This window comes from Lepidochelys olivacea, assembly GCF_965140295.1.
Source record: "Lepidochelys olivacea isolate rLepOli2 genome assembly, chromosome: 8".
NCBI lineage: Eukaryota > Metazoa > Chordata > Testudines > Cheloniidae > Lepidochelys > Lepidochelys olivacea.
The window spans coordinates 5279665-5302266 of NC_140418.1; the positions used below are offsets into that span (position 1 = coordinate 5279665).

General features: G+C 45.1%; 1 protein-coding gene across 3 annotated transcripts in view; it reads right to left on the minus strand.

Annotated features, from left to right (window-relative positions):
* GRIA1 (glutamate ionotropic receptor AMPA type subunit 1) overlaps positions 1–22332 on the minus strand; it is a 162043-nt gene extending 139711 nt beyond the window's left edge. The window contains exons 1-2 of one of the 3 annotated variants that reach the window (XR_014712800.1): positions 22018–22332; positions 19566–19703 (exon numbers count right to left, since the gene is read on the minus strand). Coding sequence is in view for 2 of the 3 variants with exons in the window: in XM_084637716.1 (XP_084493842.1) it covers positions 19566–19703; positions 22018–22099 (220 nt within the window). In the remaining variant the exon portion in view is untranslated. The remainder of the gene's footprint in view (positions 1–19565; positions 19704–22017) is intronic. The other 2 variants (XM_084637716.1, XM_084637715.1) reach the window with 2 other exon arrangements.
* Positions 22333–22602: the final 270 nt, after the last annotated feature.

The following is a 22602-nucleotide window of genomic DNA, read 5'->3' on the forward strand; positions in this document are numbered from 1 at the left end:
ACATGTCATTCTCTGGAGGTTCGGTCCACACACCGGCTTCCCTTCCGTTCACCTCCCTCCCCTCTACCGGTCATTTAATTAGCGAGGTTATTGTCTTTGAAGGGACTAGGATGTTACGATGCAATGCAATGGGACTGGGCAGAAGGCATGCTCCTCAGAGGATATTGATTTCTCATTTTCTGCAATGGGATTTCCATTTTTATAGTGACATTTATTCTCTTAATGCAGCACAGCCAGACCCAGCTTTTGCCAAAGCAGCCTGAAAAGTGCCCTTTTAAGGAGGAAGCTGGCAGAATGTATAGAAAGGATCAGAGCACTCACCCACTAACTTTTCATCCCAGGAGAGCTGAGGGCATGTGTGGCTCAGGCCACAAGTGAAATGAGTTCTGTGGCCTCTCAGCCTTCTCCCTCATGGTAGCTTGTCGACAGTACAAAATCATTGTTCGGTACAGTCCGCCTCCAGGCACTGAATACCACATAGGCAACTAGAGGTGCTTGGTATTGAAGGGCAAAGGGCGTTTTATAGCCCTTAACATCTGGGTGTTTGACTTTATCCAATATTATCAGCCCCTCAGTTACTTCACTACAAAACGATTACCTAAAGCTTTAAAAAAAAAGAGCCTGGTAGACTATTACAAATAGTCTGAACTGCTCCCTATACCAAAAGTTTAAATGTTCCTGTGATGGGGCCTCTCCGATGACCACCTGGGTGCTCCTCTGGGGCAGGGACTCTCTGACGGTCACCTGCACACTTCCTGGGCGCAGGGCGCACTCCCTAAGGATAAAGCTCTGTCCAAAACCAATATGAACACTCTCCTTCCTTGTGCAGAGGGGCTGGACGTAAACTTTCTGCAAAACAGATTGTAAAGAGGAGAGACATTCAAATATCTGACTCCCTTAAAGGGCCATGTTCTGCTCAGCTACAGAATCATGGTACTATGCTTTATTGTACTACACTATTGCAAGACTATAGATTGACATTGTTTTTCATAGAGCCAGGCCACGGCAATTTGTTACTACAGAACATAAACCAAGTGAAATCTCACTCTTCCATGCAGGGAGTGGCATTTCGTATCAATCTAGGTGTGTTTCTTTTCTTTGACAGGTTAAATGCCCTGTTGTGGGGAGTAGAAGGGAAGGGCACTGGGGCAGTTATGGAATGGTTTGCTCCTGTCCTCCTGGGCTTTAACCTTGTTGCACTCATAGAGGAGTCAGCACAATATTAACAGTGTGTCAGGCAAGCTGCCTGGCCATATGGCCCAAACCCCAGTGCCCTGTTTTGGGCTAAAGATGAGCAGGTAAATTGTTCTCCTGTCACTTCAAAATGGAGAGGCGGTGAATGAACCTACATGGTTCTTTGTTGCCATAACTTTATCACAAGAACAGATGGCAAAGAACAAATACCATGGCTGTCCAAAATGGCCCCTTGGCACCTCCAGTGAATGCAGCTCATCCTGTGTGAAACTGATGCCTGAGAAATCATTCCTTAACGCCTTATATACATGGGTAGTCTATCCAGCCATCCACCTACCCAGACATTTGTGCGCCCCTTAGCCACATGGTTCTTGGCTGTCAAACTTGGGGATGGCAAGTAGGGTCTCCCATTGGTCCCAAGAAGTGACAACCTGCTCCCCACCATACACACACCTGGGTCACTTTTCCCATCATCCATTTATAGGTCTTGGCAGTCATGAAAAGAACATGCCTCTGGCTGGTTGCCTGCTTTCTGGCTGAGATCACACTGCCACTGCATCTGAAGTACCGGTCCAGTGACTCCTATCGTGCACCACAGCTGGGGCCCTACTCTGCTTCATCCTCATTATCCTCCCCCCACATCATTGTGTGGGCTCATTAAAACAGTGTAGTAAGTGTCTGCTTCCTTAGCCCAGTATTTAGATAAGACAGCTTCAAAAACACCTACAGGAGACAGGGTAGCAGCGTATCTCAAAGATGTGGATGGGGCCATTTGGGACGTGAGTCTAAGCCCTTTGAAATCAGTGGCAGTCTCTACTGACTTCACGGGGTTTATGGTCAGGTCCATGGGCATGCCACTTTTCCTTACCCAGAGAAGACACTGAAATGGCCTTAGACATTATCAGTTTTTCAGACTATGGCGTCATCAGTTGAAAAACCATGGTTAAAGATGGTTGAGGCCTGGTTTCAGTGACACCATTTTGTTGGGTGGTTTGGCCAACCTCTGTGGATGGGGCGAAACTGCATCAAATGTGTGTTTAAAGAGCACATTTGAGGCCATCTCCAGTGTCCTTGCATCCACATTAAACTCAGAATTACAAAGTACGTCGGAGATTATAGATTCGCTTTGCTGCCTCCATGTTCGAATGTACTCTACTGCTGTCATCTCCACACAGTTCTTTGGTCAGTGTGACAAGGCCTAAGATGAGATAACCGCCAAGGCTGAAAGGCTCAAAATGCAGGCAACCCACCCCGCAGCCCTAAAAATTACACTAATAAATCCCTGCTACCCATACAAATGATATGCCAGCCGTCCAAACTCCAGAATCTGAACGGGGGTGGGCACAGTGGGTTTCATCTCTCAGTTTGGATAATGCCAAACCATCCTTCGCAGAGGCGTTTAATCCCAGGATACATGTGAAGAGCAAATTTATTTGCCTTTGGAGCCTAGTAAATGGCACATATTATTTTTAAAGCACCGCAAGAGGAGCCTTGCCTATGGGGAACGAAGAAACTGAAAGCAGTGTGTCTCGGGTGGCTGTGGGGAAAGAAGTTGCATTTTATATAGGAAGCCCGGTTGGATCTGGGAAATCTGCGGTCATCATCATCATCAACATCATCTCAAGGTGGGATAATCTGATAATCAAAGCCTCTCATGAAAAGCAAGGCACAAACCTCCACCTGGGATTTACCTGCAACGAAGGCTTTAAATCCTCACAGAATCCTGCTTAACTCCACATCAGAGCCTTCTGTCTCCACCAGTGTGGGTGTAAGCCCCGCTGGCCCCCGCCATTCAATTAGCTCTTGGCTTTCCTCTGCCCTCACCTCTTCCTGTCCTCATTGTTGAGTGCCCTCAATGCTACACCCTGCCTAAAGGTATCCCTCTTTTTCCTGGTCTTTCAATGCACAGGCTCACCTGCCCTTCCCTGAATCTGCTTGTTTGTGTCTCAATTTATCCTGAGCCTACGGGAGTTTTGTGGCACTTCTACAAAAGAAGCGGTACAAAGAAACCTGCTGCCATTGTCTGCACAAGCATTGAAGAGAGAGAGGAATTCCTTGGTTCATTCAATCCTGGAGATAAATTCCTTCGGCAAAACTTTTCACCTGGGAGAGTTGGGTTTCAGCTGAGCTGTAGTTGAGCTTCAGACTAGCTTATGGTTTGACAGCCAATTTGTCCAAGTGCTCTAAAATTCATATGCGTGCTGAGATTGCCTTGAGATTTGCTGTCTCACATCAGGGTTCAAGGTGTGATTCATTGTCCACAATTTGGGGTTGTCATAAAACAATATTTTAAAAGCACAGAGGGGAATTTTTTAAAAGTGCTGAGCTCACACAAACATGCTGGGAATAAAACTTCATTGTGACTCATATGGTTTGTGTTCTGCTGCAGATTTTTATTAGGATTTACTATTCGTATTTAGAGCTTGTTAGAAAGTAGGGTTTTACTTCTGCACAGAATTTCAACAGCAACGATTTTTTTGTTGTTTTAACTGATATTTTTTAAGGAAAATTCAGACTTTATCAAAAAATTAATTATTGCAGGTTTTGTGTATTCCGCTTTTTGGACAAAATATTAAAAAAAATCCCACAGAAAGCAAACACTTTTCAGGAAACATTTCATTTAGACAAAAATGTTTTTCAACAGAAAATTGCAGTTTCAACAGAAAGGTTTCCACCAGCCCCATGAGTATTGGGTTAAGTGAGGCCCAGATCAAGGATCTGGGCCCCAGGCTGCTAGGTGCTGTACACTCACAATGAAAAGATGTTCCTTGCCCCAAAGAGCTTACACACTCATTTTGAGATGAGAGACAACAGGTAGATGCAGACAGACAGATGGGGAGTCCAAGGTAGCAGATGACAGCTAGAGCAGGAATCACCATACTTGGTGTTGGGAAGGAATTTCCCGCTGAGTCAGAGTGGCAGAGACCCTGGGGGGTTTTCACCTTCCTTTGCAGCATGGGGCATGGGTCACTTGTTAAAACTACTGTTAATGTGGATTCTCTATAACTTGAAGTCCTTAAATCATGATTTGAGGAGTTCAGTAACTCAGCCAGAGGTTAGGGGTCTATTGCAGGAGTGGGTGGGTGAAGTTCTGTGGCCTGCATTGTGCAGGAGGTCAGACTAGATGATCATGATGGTCCCTTCTGACCTTAAAGTCTATGAGCTATCGCGGGGATCACAGCAGTCACACACATGAAATGCAGCAGGGTGGAAAAAAGCAGCAAATGACTGCAACAAAGTTCTGTAACTGCAAACAAAGTAGAGAGGGGCAGAGAGGAAATAAATTGTAGCATATGGCATCTTCTGTCCCTAATATAGGGCTTGATCCTGCGCCCAATGAAGTCAATGGTGCAGGATCAGGCACCTATCACACAGGCTTCCTTGTAGGGAGAAAACATAGAACCCTGGATTACTCTTGGAATAATTCATGAGTGGCGTAGTTTAGTGACAACTGAACCTGTTTAACCTGTTCTCCATTGACCTCTGGGACAGCAAATTCCCTGGAATCATGTATAGTACTTTGAGAACCCAGTGCTTTCTTCCTCCTGATCACCTATTCCAAGAAGCCCTGTGATAATGACAGCAAGAAACTTTGGGGTGAGCTCATAACTGCGGAGACAAAGATAATGTAGCCTAAAATGCCATCAGCTCACAAATCTCTGTATTTTGAGCAAAAATCATATTCCTACTGAGCATTTACAGCATGTACACGATACAGCTTTATGGTTTTGGCTCAGTGCAACACCGATCTGCCAAAATTACCTCCTGGCCTTCCTCCCAATATTTCTGACATGGTTGAAAACAACCCCCCCCCCCGGCTTCACTTAAAGAATTTCCCAGTGCGGTGATGGTCTTCAACTTTGCAGGAGAAAGAGTTCTGGGTCACTGTACTGCATGCCTTTCTCTGCGCATGCCCCAGGGCATGTGTACACATGTCCTGTTCTGTTTGATTCAGCAAAAGGCGGCAAGGGAGGCGTCCCTCTGAATGCACAAACTCTCGGCTGGCCCCCGTGCCAGATCTTAAAGCAAATTGTTTTCAATTCCACGCAGCATCTTTAGGCAAAATGGACTGTAGCAGCACAGCGGAAGCTGTCTGCTGCCTGGTAATAAATGAGCTGTTAGCAGAGGTAGCGGCGCTCACAATTCCATTTGCGATTTGAAGGGCTCACAGCTGCTTCTCATTTTCATAATACCAAAAAAAAAAAAAAGAAGAAGAAGAGAAAAGAGGACAAAGGAGTGACATGAAGCCAACCTCCAAATTCTTTCCAGTCACCGCTCTTCAATAAAGAGATACTGTCAGATACAGCTTTCTTGGGATGGAACATTTTGAATGTAAAACTTACTGTTGCTGCAAGTGAAGGACTAGTCGCTTCAGCTGCAGTCAGGAATAGCACGGGAAAAACATGCTTACCCCACATGTTACATATCTGTGATTAAAGACATGGACACCTTTTCACCACCACGACAGCCACAATGCTCCTCAGTCCTGGGCTGCAGCACATTCCCCCCACTGCATGCTCAGTACACCTCAATCCTGATGCGAATACACATCAACCATGAGCTGCAGCAGCTCCCGCTATTCCATGGCTGCTCTTTCCATGTCACAAAGCAAGGCTATCATGCCTCAATCCTCCAGTCCCCAGGCTTGGGCCTCCTGGACCAGAGTTTTTAACTAACTTGTATTTGCTTTGTTAGTTTTGTGACTAGGAAGCACCATGAATTTCTGCGTGAGCCAGACTCAAGCCAGGAAATGTGGATCTAGCTGGATTTCAAACACCTCGAAGTTTGGGTGTGTTTGGATGCAGGGTTATGGTTCCGCCATTAAAAATTCAGATCCAGAGTGGGTTCAGATTTTGAATATCCTTAAAATCCCCAGGAGCGTTTGTTTGGATTTTGGGATTTAGTTCTGACCCATCTCAAATGGCTGCACAAAACTTGCTAGCTTAGAAATTAAATTTCCCATTGGCAAGACTCTGATTTGGAAAGAAAATAAGATGTTTGTCCCTAAATGGTCAAAGCAGTGCACAGAGATTTAGCTGGGCTACTCCCATGAAAGCCAGTAGGAATTACACAGCCAAATCCCTAGGTTGTGTTTTGAATATGCTATGGTGAACATCTGGAGGACTATCCTCCACAGACCGACATTTTTAGGCTCCTTCTGAGCCCAGCCCACAAGATCCCAGGGGAACACCATGACAGCCTGGGAGCAAGAAAAGAGAAAGAGATCTGTATAAAATGACAGCAGAAGCAAACCAGTGTATCTTTATTATATGCCTGCAAACACAATTACAGCAGCAAGCGTGTGAAAATGAAAAACGTGAGAGAGGCCAAGAGAAGGGAAACACGTCTCAGAGCAACAGCAGATCCTGCACATGTGCAGAAGGATGGGACCATTCTGGAGAGACTGATACTAGCCATTAATATTCCATGAGCATATTGTGGTGTTTAGATGTTGCTTGTAATTATTAGAATTGGGAGCACTGGCTGCTGGGAGCCTGAAAGGACAGGAAACAGGAAGGAGGGGGGAAGAGTTGGGAGGCTGGGAGAGAGCTACAGTGGGTGCAGCAGCAGCTTGGTAAAGAGGTTTCCACTTTGAAAATAAAGTCCTGTTGAAGCTTGTTAGTACCTTGCCTGGTTGATACAACACATATGGATTCTTTGCTCCCTAACAGAAATGTTAAGCTCTCACAGCTGTGAATCATTCAGTCTAGTTCTGCTTTATACAGGCTTTTGCTGCTCGCAGAAAAAGAAAGGAAATGTTTGGTGCCAGGTAGCGTTATTTGCTTTAGTAAAGTATCAAGACATTTAAAAAGTGTCATACCCAGTTTAAGGCTCATGCCAAATGTTGTGCCCTAAGCACTGAAGAATGAATTGGCGGAGCATGTAGATGGGCTTATGGGCACGGATTCCTTCTTTCTTCTCTGCCCCATCCCCCTCTTCCTCAACAGGTCCCCGTATAGGTGCCATCCGTCCTCCAAAGGGGATTCCCTGTTTCTGCGCAATCATCTCTGCTCAGTTGTCGGCCGTGTTCCAGAACCCTTCAAGCAGTGGGAAAGATTCTGGGCAATGGTGTTTATATTTTAAAACTAATAGACAAATGGTGGGGATTGGACAGTTAGTGCTGACTCTGGAACTTCCCTGAATACATTAGAAAACGGGTTAGAAATGCTAGATGATTGAGAGAGCGGTTCCTAGCAGGTAGCCTGAAAGACTTATGAGCTTGGAGTGTCAAAATATCACCCCCACATCCCAGATTTTTCTTCTCTGTCTGTTGAATCTATCTGCTGCCATTGGTGTATATTTTTTGTTCGTGAAACTAGCCATTATGACACAGCCGAGGCCATGAGAGGACCCCAGTGCTGCTGCTGGGAGAAGCCTCTCTGTAGTGGTTCTGAAATGCCGGTGGCCTAGGAGAGGGTATTTGCTGTAGGGCTGTATTCCACACCAGCTCAGCACAAGCTGGCACAGAGAGAGGTGTAGGGGCTTGCTGGAGAAGAGCTATCAAGTCCATAGTTAAGTGGACCCAGCACCCACAACACCTCTATCTGCAAGGGCTTTGTGCAGGGCAGGAAGTGAGTTTGCACCGTAATGACTGATGGCACGATACCAACGAGCAAGCAGGGCTCCATCTGGAATGTCCTGTTAACAGTTTGGGCTTGAAATGGGTCTAGTACTTTTCATTTATTTATAATCATTCAGTTGGATGGCTCCTGTTTTATCCTAGATTCCGAGGCCAGAAGGGACCATTGTGATCACCTAGTCTGACCTCCTGTACAACACAGGCCATCAAGTTCCCCCTAAATAATTCCTAGAGCAGAGCTTTTAGATAAACTTCCAGGCTTGATTTAAAAATGCCCACTGATGAAGAATCTATCACAGCCCGTGGTAAATTGCTCTAATGGTTAATTACCCTCACTGATAACATTTTTAGATTACACAGTCAGTAATCCCAGAATCTAATGAGTGAGGTGGCAATAGGCCCATGAATATGGGCATTTTTGTAACTATATGATTAAGTGATGGCTTGCTAGCCCCTTGATGCTGAAGTCCTGTTAACCCACAGGACAGATACAGCATGGGAAGGGTCCATGTAGGCTTCCCACAAAGGAGGGATTGGTGGGATTACAGAAGACCGAACAGGCTCTTCTACCCATTCACTTCTAGGTCTCTCTGCTGAGACTGACATCGCATTCTGATAACATCTCAAGCTATAGGCAACTCACTGCCAGCAATTAGACTGAGTTCACCAGCTTGTTACCTGTGGGCTCCCAAACAGGTATCGGATGGTAACAACTTTTGACCACTGCCAGTCTTGTTGGATGATGAAAGATTGCATCCTAGATAGCAATCTTCTGAGTCGCCTTGTCCTTCGGTGGCTTTGGTCTGCCTGTCTTTTTTCCTATAAACTCCACTTATGCTTCCATGGGAAATGAGCGAGGTGACACCAGGCCAGCCCCTGGACAACAGCCATCCACTTCGCTCACCCTAAGCAGTGGGTTTTGACTGGCAGAAATGGCAATGTCTAATCAGTAACAGCACCAGGACTGGGAGAGCCTGGAGACTAAGGTAACTCAAATTAAGTCAGCTAAATGCACTTAGCTATGCATTTAAATTAAATGCAATAGGGTAGCTGTTACAATCTAATAACATTTCAGGACGATGAGGTAGGGAAGTCTGCATAATCCATTCCTAGTCTGCTGACCTACAAGGATATAGCTACTGAGCTTTCAGCCTGAAATCATGGGTTTTTTTCCCCTCCCTCTCTAACAGTCTTTTGCGCATAGCTGTGGTTTAAGCATCCATTACTTCCTTTTGTAGTTCATTAAATACATTAATCATCCTCTGAACAAAGAAATTTCTCCTGAATTCCCTGCAGGCCAGACCTCCTTCTTGGCTGCAGCATATCTCAGCAGCCCAGCCCTTGTTACAGTGACAACAATACTTTCTAATAGGTGCTTTTGTTTCCTTTGCTGATTCTGTATGCTTTCCCCAACAGGTGCCATGCACTGTACAGAGGGTCTTAAACCTCTGTCCATAGAATCATAGAATATCAGGGTTGGAAGGGACCTCAGGAGGTCATCTAGTCCAACCCCCTGCTCAAAGCAGGACCAATCCCCAATTTTTGCCCCAGATCCCTAAATGGCCCCCTCAAGGATTGAACTCACAACCCTGGGTTTAGCAGGCCAATGCTCAAACCACTGAGCTATCCCTCCTCCCCCATGCTCATGCCTAAATCCTCTCCCTTGTGGTGTGCTCCTGCTTAAGGCAGAATCCACATGGCTGTCACCTTTAGACCAGATCTTCACTACATGACGTTCTTCCAAAGTGCAGATCCTCATTTTATTGGCATCCCCGAGCAGGCAGTATCACTCCCTAGTGGTAGCTGCTCGACTCATGCAATACTTGCAGGTTTCCATGCCTCATGGCCAGGGGCTGCGTGTTGGGACTACGTGAGGGTGAGCCTTTGGATCCATTGTATTGTTTGTGGGATGGTGTTTCTAGATTAGTTAATTCCTCTTCTCACCCACAGGCTGGGGTGTAGCCATGGCCTCGAAATAAAGCACTGAGAGCAGGGACTGAAGAAGGGGAGTGGGGGTCAGCAAAGTTCCTGAGACAGGAGCGGGGTGTAGTCCTCTAGAAAGAAATTTGAGTAAGGGCACCACAGAGCAGGTGAAGAGAGGCTGGAGAGCAAGTCGTTGTACCCAGAGTTCCTTTCCGGTGACATCACTAGAACACAGGGGCAGAGTGGTAACTCTGGGGGTGTAATGGGATATCAAGTCTGGCATTCCATTGCATTTATTATGTGGTGGGGGACAGGGTCTGAGCCCAGCCCCAGGCTTGGCAGGTTCCACTCCCTACACCTAGAGCTCGTGGGTGAATTGCTGGAGGCCTCTTGCCTCCGTGCTGATGTTTGGATCCAGTGGTGCCTGTCGCTCCCTTGAGCCAGCATTCCGAACACTGGGGGTGGAAACCAGTTACTGCAGGAACTCATGCTGGCTTGCTCTGGAGGAGAAGATCCAGCAGAACCTGGCTGGACCCCTCACCTCTTCCCGTCCCCTCCAAACCCAGCAACCTATAGCCCCAGGTGGTAAGGGAGAAGGGAAGGAACCCAGCATAGAGCAGCTGGCACAGGTTCCTCTTGGTGTATGTATGTGGGAGGGAGGAGAGGGATTATGGGCCCGATGCAAAGCATGTTGAAATCAGATCTTTCCATTGGCTACCGTGGGCTGTGGATCAGGCCTTGAAGGCATCATTGTCAAAATATTCCCAAAACAGCTATAACCACTGCCACCAGTCCCTCCATTTTTGCTGCCCTTCTTCCTTTCTTAGCACTACTCCATCTCTTAGCATTTCTCCCTGTCTTCTCCTCAGCCATAGAATTCCACTGTCCTCCATGCATTACTGCCTCCTGGATCTCTTCTGAATTCTCATCTCCCTCCAATCCCACCTAATTTTTACTGCTCCCCTGTTAGGGTGCTGACACAGTCCAGAAGAGCTCCACCCCCACCCATTCTTGCGAGCAAAGCCTTCTGCGGTATGTTAGTGCTGCATGGATGCAAAACAAACTGGCTCAGAAGCTCTGGGGACATCAGCTGTGTGGGCAGGTAGCAGGAAAACCACAGCTGAATACTATGCTTATATATATTGCTCAATGAAACTTTGCCCAAGTAAAGAAGGGCAAACTAAAGTCAGGCAAGTTCCTTGCATACTGCATCTAAGTCATCAAAAGAATTTTGCGGGCCTAACAGCAGTCCCTGAAGCCCTTGACCTTTCTGCTCTGTCTCCATTACCACGATTTCCAGGACCTTTGTTATTTAGTCAAAACCAAGATTTTTTTTTTTTGGTCACATAAGAGCCCTGCCATCAGCTGACCATTACTTACTAACGTCAGACATCTGTCTTGTTTGTACTCTACTTTGTCTACACAAATATAAAAAGCCCCTCTCGCTGAAGCCCGAGCATGGTAATTTGCATCTGTTCCTTGCTGCCTCTCGCTGTCACTTTCTTAAAGAGATCAGTCAGGGTTATGAAGCATAAGCACATCTCCTTTCTATAGCCCTGGAGCTGGGTGAGGCAAGGGTTGAAGTTTAAACAGTTTTCGGGGTGGAGCAAGGGCGGGGTAGAAGTTACTGAGAAAAAATAAAAACATTTTTTAAAAAGTGCACTGGAGGGATTGATTGGGTACGGCTATTACAGAGCAGTGAAAGGAAATCAACTAGCGAGTGTTACTGTGCAGGCAAACGGCTGATTGGGTCAGCATATGACCAAGGGACAGTTACAGTACACACTATGTTAACAGTGACATGTGTTATTTGGACATATGCTGTGTGGAGAAGATGCTGGATTGCTAGTGGCCAGATTTTCTGATACCCTTCTTCATGCTGGGGAGCACTTTACAGGCCCACTTTCTTTCCTTGCCTACTCATTGTGAGTCACTCTGGCCCCAAGTACGTACAAGTGTATTTCTGAGATGAGAAGACAAAGCTACCTCTGTTCCAAGTGATGATGTTAAAATAGAATAATTCTTATCTGTGTTACTAAAGTACCAACTTAGAAAATTCCAGCTGGGAGGATTTTAAAGATTCTAATTAACTTTTTACGCATAAGGTGCTCATATTCTTATGTTTTTGTGGCATGTCACTCAAATTGGACATTGCTACTAGGCTGAGACTAGTTTCATTCTTGCTTCTCATATCTTGATTTTAGTAAAGCTTTTGACAAAGTCCCACATGACATTCTCATAAGCAAACTAGGGAAATGTGGTCTAGATGAAATTATTATAACCGTGGGTGCACAACTGGTTGAAAGACCATACTCAAAGAACAGTTATCAATGGTTCTCTGTCAAACTGGGAAGGTGTATCTAGTGGGGTGCCACAGGGGTCAGTCCTGGGTCTGGTACTAGTCTATATTTTCATTAATGACTTAGATAATGGAACTGAGCACATGCTTATGAAATTTGCAGATGGTACCAAGCTGAGAGGGGTTGCAAGCACTTTGGTGGACAGGGTTAGAATTCAAAACAACTTTAGTAAATTAAAAAAAATTGGTCTGAATTCAACCAGATGAAATTCAAAGAAGACAACTGCAAAGGACTTCACTTAAGAAGGAAAAATCAAATTTACAACTACAAAATGAGGAACGACTGGCTAGGTGGCAATATTGCTGGAAAGGATCTGGGGTTATAGTGGATCACACATTGATTCAACAATGCAATGCAGTTGCAAAAAAGACTGATATCACTCTGAGGTGTACTAAAGGAGTATTGTAAATAAGACATGGGAGGTCATTGTCCTGCTCTACTCGGCACTGGTGAGGCCTCACCTGTGTCTAGTTTTGGTTGTCACACTTTAGGGAAGAGGTGGACAAATTTGAGAGAGAGCCCAGAGGAGAGCAAAAAATGATCAAAGGTTTAGAAAACCAGACCTCTGAGAGAAGGTTAAACAAAACTGGGCATGTTTAGTCTTGAAAAAAACACTGAGGGGGGGACGGGGACCTGATAACAGTCTTCAAATATGTGAAGGGCTGTTCTAAAGAGGATGGGGATCAACTGTTCTCCATGCCCACTGCAGGTAGGACAAGAAGTAATGGGCTTAATCTGCAGCAAGGGACATTTAGATTAGTTATTAGGGAAAACTTTCTAACTATAAGGGTAGTTAAGCACTAGAATAGGCTCCCAAGGGAGGGTGTGGAATCCCCGTCGCTGAAGGTTTTAAGAACAGGCTGGACAAACACCTGTCAGGGATGGTCTAGGTTTACTTGGTCCTGCCTCAGCGCTGGGGGCTGGACTTGGTGACTCACGAGGTTCCTTCCAGCCCTACATTGCTATGAGTCTATGCCCTAGCACAGTGCTGTTGCGTTTGCATCTCCAGCCCTAAAAGGGAAAATATACATTTAAAAATAATTATTTCTATTGGATTTGGGCAGAAAAAAACCTCATTATGACACTCTTCTTAATATCCTCATTAGGATTTCAACACACACAGAGAGCTTTTTAATATACTAAACACAACATTTAGGCCTCAATTGTTCAGTTGTGTTTCTTTTATAGATCATTTCAGATAGAGAAAGGGGTGAGCAAAGAGTGAAAAGTGATCAGCACACAGAGGACGTAATTGCACCACTGCTTACTCTTTCTAAAATCCCCTCTTTTAATGTTGCCTGGCCACCTTTTACCCATGCAAGGCTTGTCCCGTTTTTGTCACTAATTAATGTCTGGGATCCATCCTGGGAGACAGGTTAGATTTGCAGGTGTAAAATTCCCCCTGTTCCTACCATGGCTGTCACGTTAGCTTTTCTCCACACCCCTGGCACCTCTCCTATTGCCCGTGAGGAAAACGAATGTCATCATTCAGAGAATAAATATCCTCCCGTCCTCTGATAAAAGAAAACAAACAAACCTGACTCTATGAATCCTATTCACTGAGGTTTAACACTATGTAACAGACAGAGTAGTGTCATGTCTGCCAAACAGCAATATGGTATTGTCCATACCGCCTACAGATTATTTCAGATGAGATTCCAACAGGGATTCTCCCAGTCTGCTGGTGATCAGACACTATAGTGACAAAGGCCATCTAAGCATATAGATAGATTAGACAAAGACTATACTAGACATGTCAAATGTCTTCCCCCTACTGGCGGCAGCAGTCATAAAAGCAAATTTCTCTGTGCGTGTCTTCTGAGCTTCCTCTCCTTTTGGGAGCAGCACAAGGGACCAGATCCCATCCTTGTTGCTAGTTGCTGGCCAGACACCAGAACAAGACAAAGACTATACTAGACATGTCAAATGTCTTCCCCCTACTGGCGGCAGCAGTCATAAAAGCAAATTTCTCTGTGCGTGTCTTCTGAGCTTCCTCTCCTTTTGGGAGCAGCACAAGGGACCAGATCCCATCCTTGTTGCTAGTTGCTGGCCAGACACCAGAACAAGCTCAGTCAACTAGCAGCCACCCAGCTGGTAGGCATATCCTGCATGTTCCCCCAGCAGAGGTCCCAGCTCAGGATTTTGTGGGCAGAAGCAACATGATAATATCACTCTCACGGGAGCTGGAAAGCAGCTGCTCTCCGGCGGCTCTAGGAGGAGCTTAAGCCACCTCTCTTCTGGGAGCCACTCTTTGCAGATCTTTGGCAAAATTCACCCCGTTCAGCCCCCTACCTACCCTATTTATGTGTGGATTTGACTGTATGGTGGTAATGTCTCATTTAACAACCATTAGCTTTTAATCAATGTAAAAGCCATCCCACAGGGTGTCGCGCACCCTCAACACCCATTGACTTAAATGTGAGTTGACAATGCTCCATTGTTCACAGAAGACACCTGGCTACATCTTATTATAAAATCTAAAGAGATGCATTCATTCGCAGAAGCTATTGCATTAAGTAGATGACATTTGACATTAAATAGGTATTTCTGCTCATTTAGATTGTGTTAAGTAGGCATATCTATCACTGCAGAAGTACGCTGTTTACATTATTTTTAAAGTACTACTCAACCCCTGCCAGCCCTACACCACCGCAAAATTTACATAGTATCCTAGGACAGGCCTCTCCGGGATTGAGGAAGTTTAATTACAAAACTGCATTTTAATTGATTGCTGCCGGAATAATTACAAGCAGCACCATTCTGAGCAATGGCGACCGCTCTGTTTGTCAACAAAAAGGGATTTTTAATTCAACATACAATAATTGTTTAATTAAATCAGATTTAGATCGTCATTTGAGAACATTAAAATGTGTGTCTTACTTCCTGCCTCTAAAAAGGTAATTTGAGAGATAAAGAGCACGGTACAGAAGCACTGTATGCACATGGGTGTCTCAAGCAAACAAACAAAATAATTTGTGTTTGGTTAGTCCTTTATGTATTATTATTGCTATCAAATTATCTTGGCATTATAGGTAAGAACCTAATCAAATAATGGGAGATCAGGACAGATCTCTTCTTAATTGGTTCTGCTATGTAGTTTTACAACAGAAGCTCATTCCTCTTGTTTTCATTTTCTAAAGTATCACTGATTTTATTAATAGTATTATTAGTCCGGTAGCAGTACCCATTCAGGATCACCCAATCAGCGATGGGCACTGTACATGCACAGATGGAGAATGATATCACAAAGTATTATAGTCTGGATTTTCAGCCTCCACGCACATGCAGCTGAAAATTCATGCACTTTGCATGTGCAAACACCTGCATGCCATGCCACGAATGCGAATGCTTGTGTCCACCCTTTAAATTGCCTGGTACCTAGGCACACACAAAGACTAGCCTTTGCACCAACCAAAACCCATTGGATCCAGTTGGTTATATGGGTGCAAATGCTAATTCTTTTCAGGAGGTGGTTTTACTTGCAAGTGGTGGTGTGAATGAATGACGGCCACCGTCCTTGACTGACACCTTAGGGATTGAACCATGCACCTCCAGAGCAAAAAGCATGAGCTAAAAGCCATTGCTTAGTAATGTGGGGCTGTAACAACTCATATCCTTGGCACAGAGGAGATCTGTAATGCACACCCAACAGTAGGTTACTCATGCTTCAATGGAGACCTAGTAGAAGCCGAGCTGAAAACTGACCTTCAGTAGGGGCAGGCTGAGTGCAAACTTCTTGTACACAACTCTGTCAGTGCCCTTTGATCCCTGACTGAAATACCTTTGTTCAGCATGGTCCTCCACTTAGCTATGCAGTTGCAGCGGAGTCCTAAGTTGCAGCACTCTGCATTTCAAGGAGCCGGCATTTCACACCATTCTACCAATACCTCTCACGTCTGAGCTCCAGCAGCTCCTGCTGAGTGGACACGGACAGTCAGTCCCAACACAAAGTACATGGTGGGTTTTGTGAGGTAGACAAAGCTCACTGGAGACCACAACATTAATTTCCAATTACGACCGCAGCCAGAATCTGCGCTCGGGTCTCTGAAGGGGACTGGAAAGTTCTATATAATCTTTTGGGCCACTGAATTCCAGTACTAACCCTGCTATATAATATCACGATTTTGCCCTTTATACTAACCTCTCACTGGCATATACTTCTGTTGTCGGGTGGGCTGTAACATTAGTATTCTCCCAAAATAACTGTCTCTCTGATAAAAGATACACAAATACAGCTACCGCCATCTGAGCGGTAGGATTTCTCCTTTAACTAATGACCGTGGTCAGTCCCTCGTTCTCCCTGTAAACCAGCCATGTGGGGGGCTATGTTACACACACTGACACAAACACAAAGCCAACACATTACCCTGTATCTTTGGGTCAGAGTTAATATGGTTATTAGAATGGGCCCAGTGAATTTTCACATGCCAGTACCGTCATTAACCACATGCATGAAGTGAGAGGTTATTGGATATGAATTTAAATGACGGTCACTGGTTATTTTCATACTTCCATAAGGCTTAGAGGATTTTTTTTAAATGTAATGTTCTTCTTCCAGGGCTAGGATAAGGGGTTTAAAGTTCTTGTAGTACATACCTTTAAGTTAACCAATGTCTTTGAGTTGGAATTATGCAACAGCATAAATGCCAAGCTCAGCTGCATCAGAAATCACAAGCTGATTGTGGTGCTGTATCGCCGCTGACTGATGGCATGGCAACCAGTTGCAACAGACGGATATTCCACCTGGTTTATTGCCTTTCGGGACATTAGATCATAATTGTCAATCCAACATCCTCACTGATGTGAAAGCTCTGTGCATCAGTACTGGTTTCATATCCCTGTTCCATCACGGGGGTGACGGGTTACATCCTGTAGAGTGAATTGACCAGTTGTGATAACAGAGCGTATCCATCCTTACTGGGTAAAGAGTTATACGGCAGGTAGAGTAGACCGTGTCACAAATGGTGGATGAAATGCATTTTGCAAGCTGTCCTCTTGCACCAGGCACTGTCGTTTTGCTGAAGCACATGCGGCTACCTTGTCAGCACCTCGCATGCTACCTAGCTCGGCTCCGTACTTCTGCAAGGACCGCCAACTCTTAATACTGGTTTTGGATTTAGAATTGCCCACGAGGACACTGGTTACTGTGGCAGACTGGATTCTAGCATGAGGCAGTGCTTGCTGCAAGGGTCCGATCTATTAGTTTACTCAGGTCCCATGCTAGACTCCTTGGTACATGAAGCACCAGGGGCAGAGCATTTGGGGATGCAGGTAATTCAAGTTAGAGAAACAGTGGCATCTTCTGTATCTCCATGGGAACAAACAATCTGTAGCTTTAATTGGTAACATGTATATTATCTTCCAAGAATGATAGGTCCACCAAGCACTTAGGGATTTTATTCACCACAAATAAAGGGATCTTCGCTCTTCCACCCTGCAGATGTCTAGGCTTGGCACTCAGGAGGGGAATTCATCAGGAGATCACAGCCTACTTTCAGGCTAGATGACTGGATTAACTCCCTTTTTGTGCCTTTAAAACAAATGCTGCTTTCCATAGCCTTGGAGAACAGACTTTGGGAAGCTTTTAATTAAAAAAAAATTGAGAATAAATGAAGTTGGATTGCACGGAGCGCGTTGTCTGTCTGATCTAGGACAACGTGTCCTACATAAAACTTAAATATAACATCCAGCCAGTGAAGCTTTCCATCTCTTTGGGGGGCTAGCTCGCTTTCATTTAGCCTTTGTCAGCCCACACCCCCCGTGTACTAATGATACAGGGTTTCCTAAGTGTGAAAAGACTCATGGGCCTGCTGTTATCACTAATGGCTGTGGAGTAAACACAGTCATCGGGGACAGGTGTACAGAGGGAGGAGGACTGAAGATCAGACACAATATTCTGTGAGACAGTCCTGCACCTGAGATCAGATTCCACAGGTCCTGCTTAGCTACCTGCTACCAGATCAGGAATGGACAATCCCAAACGCAGCCCATTATCCTCTCCTGGGTAGGTTGTATCCTCCTTTGACGAATATCAGAGGGGGTCTGTCTTTTTCTTATACTTTGGCAATGCTTGTTTAGCTTGTTCTGCCAATAAAGTCTCATTGAATTGACCTGAAATAGTTTTTTTCTGGCTTGAGGGAAGCCTACCAGTTGGCTCAGAGAGGACTATTAAGGAAAATAAAAAAATCTTTACAGTAGTCATTAGCTACTACAGTGAAAAAGTGGCCAAATTATTACCTCTCTCTCTTTTTTTTTAGTGCTGTCTGAAGAATTCCAGGATTTCAAATCTCTCTGCAGACCTCACAACAGAAACATGTAACCTTCCTTCCTCTAAAGAAACACTTTGTTAATTCTTCCGCTTGTACGTACTGGGTTATTTTTCCAAGAGAACATTTTTTTTCCCCTGTGCATTTCTTAGCAGAGGAGAACTGTTTGTATCCATATCAATCTGGCTAGCCACATGACTAAACTGCAGAGAGGGTGTTTCAGTGAATCAAAAGGATACTACAAACATTAGGCAATAACAATGCACCAGGAATCACAAAAAGAAGGCTTTCTTATATCCCTCCAGTCCCTACTGCCAGTCCTTAAATACACACATGGATTGAAAGTGATGAGTATAACACTGGATCAAATGAAAGAATTCTTTGTGCATCAAGTCACAACAGGCTCTAGTCTCTCTAACAAAGCACTGGGCTGCACAATACAAAGAGGAGAGCCCTGCAGTATTCCCATTTTGAACTGTGTTTTTTTTTTCCCCCATTCTTTTTGTTGCTGCTAATCCTGATATTACCTGGTGATGCATTCTTTTTTGCTCCCAACTACCGCACATAACGAGAAGCCGTCCAGTCGGCTGTGTTCTTTAGTACCGTGCAGCTAAGCCATATTCATGGTTCTGCTGTGGCAGTTCTTTTTCAGAAACACTTTAATGGTGCTGATACTTCCAGCAGAACTTGAAACCAGACCCCTCCCATTTCTCTCATTATTGGGCATGTCCCTTGTTTTAAATTCATCCTCTGTTTGCATCTAGCACCCTTTTTACAGCTGTCTGTTACTTCCACCAGAAATGCTGCCTGGCTAAACTAAGGCTAGAGAAAGAGGTGTTCATATTAAGTAACCCATTCCATGCCCAGAAGTGGGGTCTGCGTCACATCAGGGCTATGACAAACATGGGAGCGAGAACTGAAATGAAACCCCAACATGAAAAGTGTGGGAGAGATTAAGAGAGAGAGAGAAACTGCAAGATTTTTACATAGTGCTTTAAAATCATCAACAGAGAAAATATAAGACATCTCATGAACAACTGCAGAGATATCTAATGCCCAAGTCCCAAAACAAAACAAACAGAATCAGAAATCTCTTGTACAGAGTTTCTTTACGTGGAGCTGATGGAGGATATCAAGTTGGGAGCAAGAGCCCCTCTACGTATATCCCTCATTTCAGAGAAGAAACCAGCCAGGATGAAACTCACAAAAAAGAGAGAGAGAGTGTGGAAAGCCATTACTTACAGGTGTATGTCATTTCAAAGCTGTCGCTAATATTCACAATGTCAATCTGGGGAAGCAGTTTAGGGGGTTCTGTGAGCTGAGACAATGCAAACCTAAAAGCCGCATGTTCCTGGGACTGCTGATTAGGAAATAATCCCCCTAGAGAGAAAAAACAAAACAAAGCAAAGGTCTTAAATGCATCCACATTGCAAGGCTTATTTGTTACAACCAGTCTTTTGACAGGAAGCTATTGCTCCTGCACTCAACTAATGCTACTCGCGTGTGGCTAGAACTCCATAACTTCCCAGTACGGTGAGAAACCAGGGGGTATGGGCTTAGGCATCTTTTGTAGCGTGTACCTTATGTCAGACATGTATCAAAAATATGCCAGCTCACACATTTCCCTCGGCCGGGCAGCAGCCAGGATGGGATTGAGCCAATTGATTTGGGGTAAGTCTCCTCCTGCATAAGGCTAAGGGACAAGAACTGAAGTCCTGCCAGGATATCCTTATGAGGGAGAACAGCATCTCTCTACCCCCCATAACCAATGGAGAACAGCACCTCATGAAGCTCACCCGTCTGTAGGCCCACATTCGATTCTGCCCCCCGACTCACCACAAACAGCCCAATGGATTCAAATGAGCTACTTTACTCAAAGAGTAAAGTGCTACTCGGCAGGGGTAAGGCTGGCAGAATCAGACCCAGAAGGAATAATAATTGGTGGCTGGGGACTGAGGGAAGAGGAACTCCTAAGACGGTTGTTGTAAAGGCGGAGAATTAAGCCTTCTTGACAGGCCACCTGCTGCTAAGCAGGGATGAAGTTTGCTGCACTGAGAAGACCAGCATTTTGTTTTACAGGTGACAACAGACAAAGCCTGCAAGACCAGTCAAAAATCTGACCATGAAGGGGTTTGCCCACGGAGATGATTGCCAGGATCCCAGGCAAGCCCTGGAATTATAGTACAAGGTAGCAAATCGGATAGGACTTGCCAGACTGGATTGGACCCAAGATCCATCTAGCCCAGCGTCCTGTCTCTGACAGTGGCCAGCACCAACTGCCTCAGGGGAAGTTGTAAGAAACCTTGTAGTAGGCATTGATGGGATAACCTGACCCCAGGGATAGTTTGCTGCTGACTCCCAAGATTTAGAGGTCAGTTTATATTCCAGAGCATGAGGGTTTAGATTCCTTCCAAACTCTTTTTATTTTAATATTTATGGTTATACAGCTGGGTTTTCTTGCTGTCCTTACAAATGTAAAAGGGAGTCTTATTATCCTGATTTACAAGTCAGGAAACGAAGCAGAGAGAGAGAGAGAGTGACTAATGGAATGAAAATAAAAAGGTCTATTGATTAATTACAACTTTCCCAAGCAGACTGCTTGGAAAATCAGCAAGGAACCAGCAGCACAGAGAGCTGCCCGTTGGCAGGAAAGGCACTTTGCACATTCTCAACACGGGTTAGATCTAAGAGTGTGGAGGGGGCATTTGCGCACCAAAAAAATTCATGCCTATGTGTTGCTGCCAAAGGAAAACCAACCTGTTAGTATGCATCCATCCATCTTTTTTTTTTGAATGGGAAAAAAGCTTGAGGTGTCAAATAAATTCTGAGTTGGGGGTGAGTGGCTGGGAGGGAGGGGACGGGGAAAGCAAAGCAGCATAAACAGCAATAAATGCACCAGCTGTGCAGCTGGACTCACCCAGGAGTTGCTTTAACTTATTGGCTTAGCAAACGGTTGGCATTACAAAGAGAGGGGTGATGGAAAGAGACCTATGCACAAGGGAGAGAGAGGAGCAGAGATATGGTACCCAATTGCATATAATAAAATAATAATAAATAATAATAACGTGGGGGAGGGATGAGAGAAACTGTGAAATTATCGAATAGGGGAGGGCAAGAGACAAAGACATGGGGAATTGCCAGTACTAGAGGAAAGCAAGTGGAATGAAATGAAAAGAGATTTGAATGCAACATCTTCTTAGACTAGCTCTGGCCTTATTCTTTCACAACAAACAACAACAACCACCGAGATGATCTAGTGTTGTTTCCTCTGCCAGGTACTCCACCTCTAGACACGAGAAACCTTGCCAAAAATAAAATGCAATAGGTGCTTTTTTAACTACCCCGCTCCCCGTCTCTCTCCCCCCCACCCCCGTCCCCCCATGCAGAGCACCAGCCCTGGTATTTTCCTTAGCAAACAAACAAACGGGTTTTTTTGCTTCCTCCATTTCCGAGGCACTTTTTGGTGCAGGCACTGATTCCCCCCCCCCCCCCGGAAGAATTGCTACCTCCCTGCTATGATGATCCCTTCAGCAACCTACACAGCTCTATCCACATCAAAATCTACCCTGCATATCACATAGACACACATTCTTTCTTTGCAAGCGAAGGGAATGAATTGGTCAGATCCCCCCGCTGCTTGCCAGGGAGAGTTGCTCCCAAATAGAGCCACAGCTCCGGAGCATCTCAAACTCACCTATCTGGATATTGTTGGGGAAATTGGCCCCTAACACCGTCCCTAGGAAACTGGTGCAGAAGAAGGCAAAAATGTGCTGCATATTCCCTTTTGCATTGGCGAAAAAGAACCTCAGTTCCAAGCATAGATTTGGTTTTTTCCCCCCCCTTCTCGTCTCTTTCTCTCTCTCCTCCTCCTCCTTTCTGCTCTGCCTTCTGTACTGTGCAGCTCTCTCTCTTGGAATCCGGCGTTTAGACTGCTGCCTTAACACCAACTGACAGCAGGATTAACTGAGCACTGAGAGAAAGAAAGAGAAACCCTTCCTCATCCCCCCTCCACGCACGCACACACACATATACACACACACACTGTGCCCTTCCCTCATGCTAATTTCCCTCTCCTAGTGGGAGCTCAACAGCTGGGCTAAAGCCTTTCCCCACCCCTTTGTCAGTCTCTTCCTCTGGGGTCCCCTGCATTGTCCATTGTGGGCAGTTCACACAATGTTTCCCTAAAGTAACCTTCTTCCCCCACCTATTTTGGCACAGGGTATAAAGAACATGCAAATCAGTAGGTGGCAAACTCCTACAGAGAAAGGTCTCAACTCTA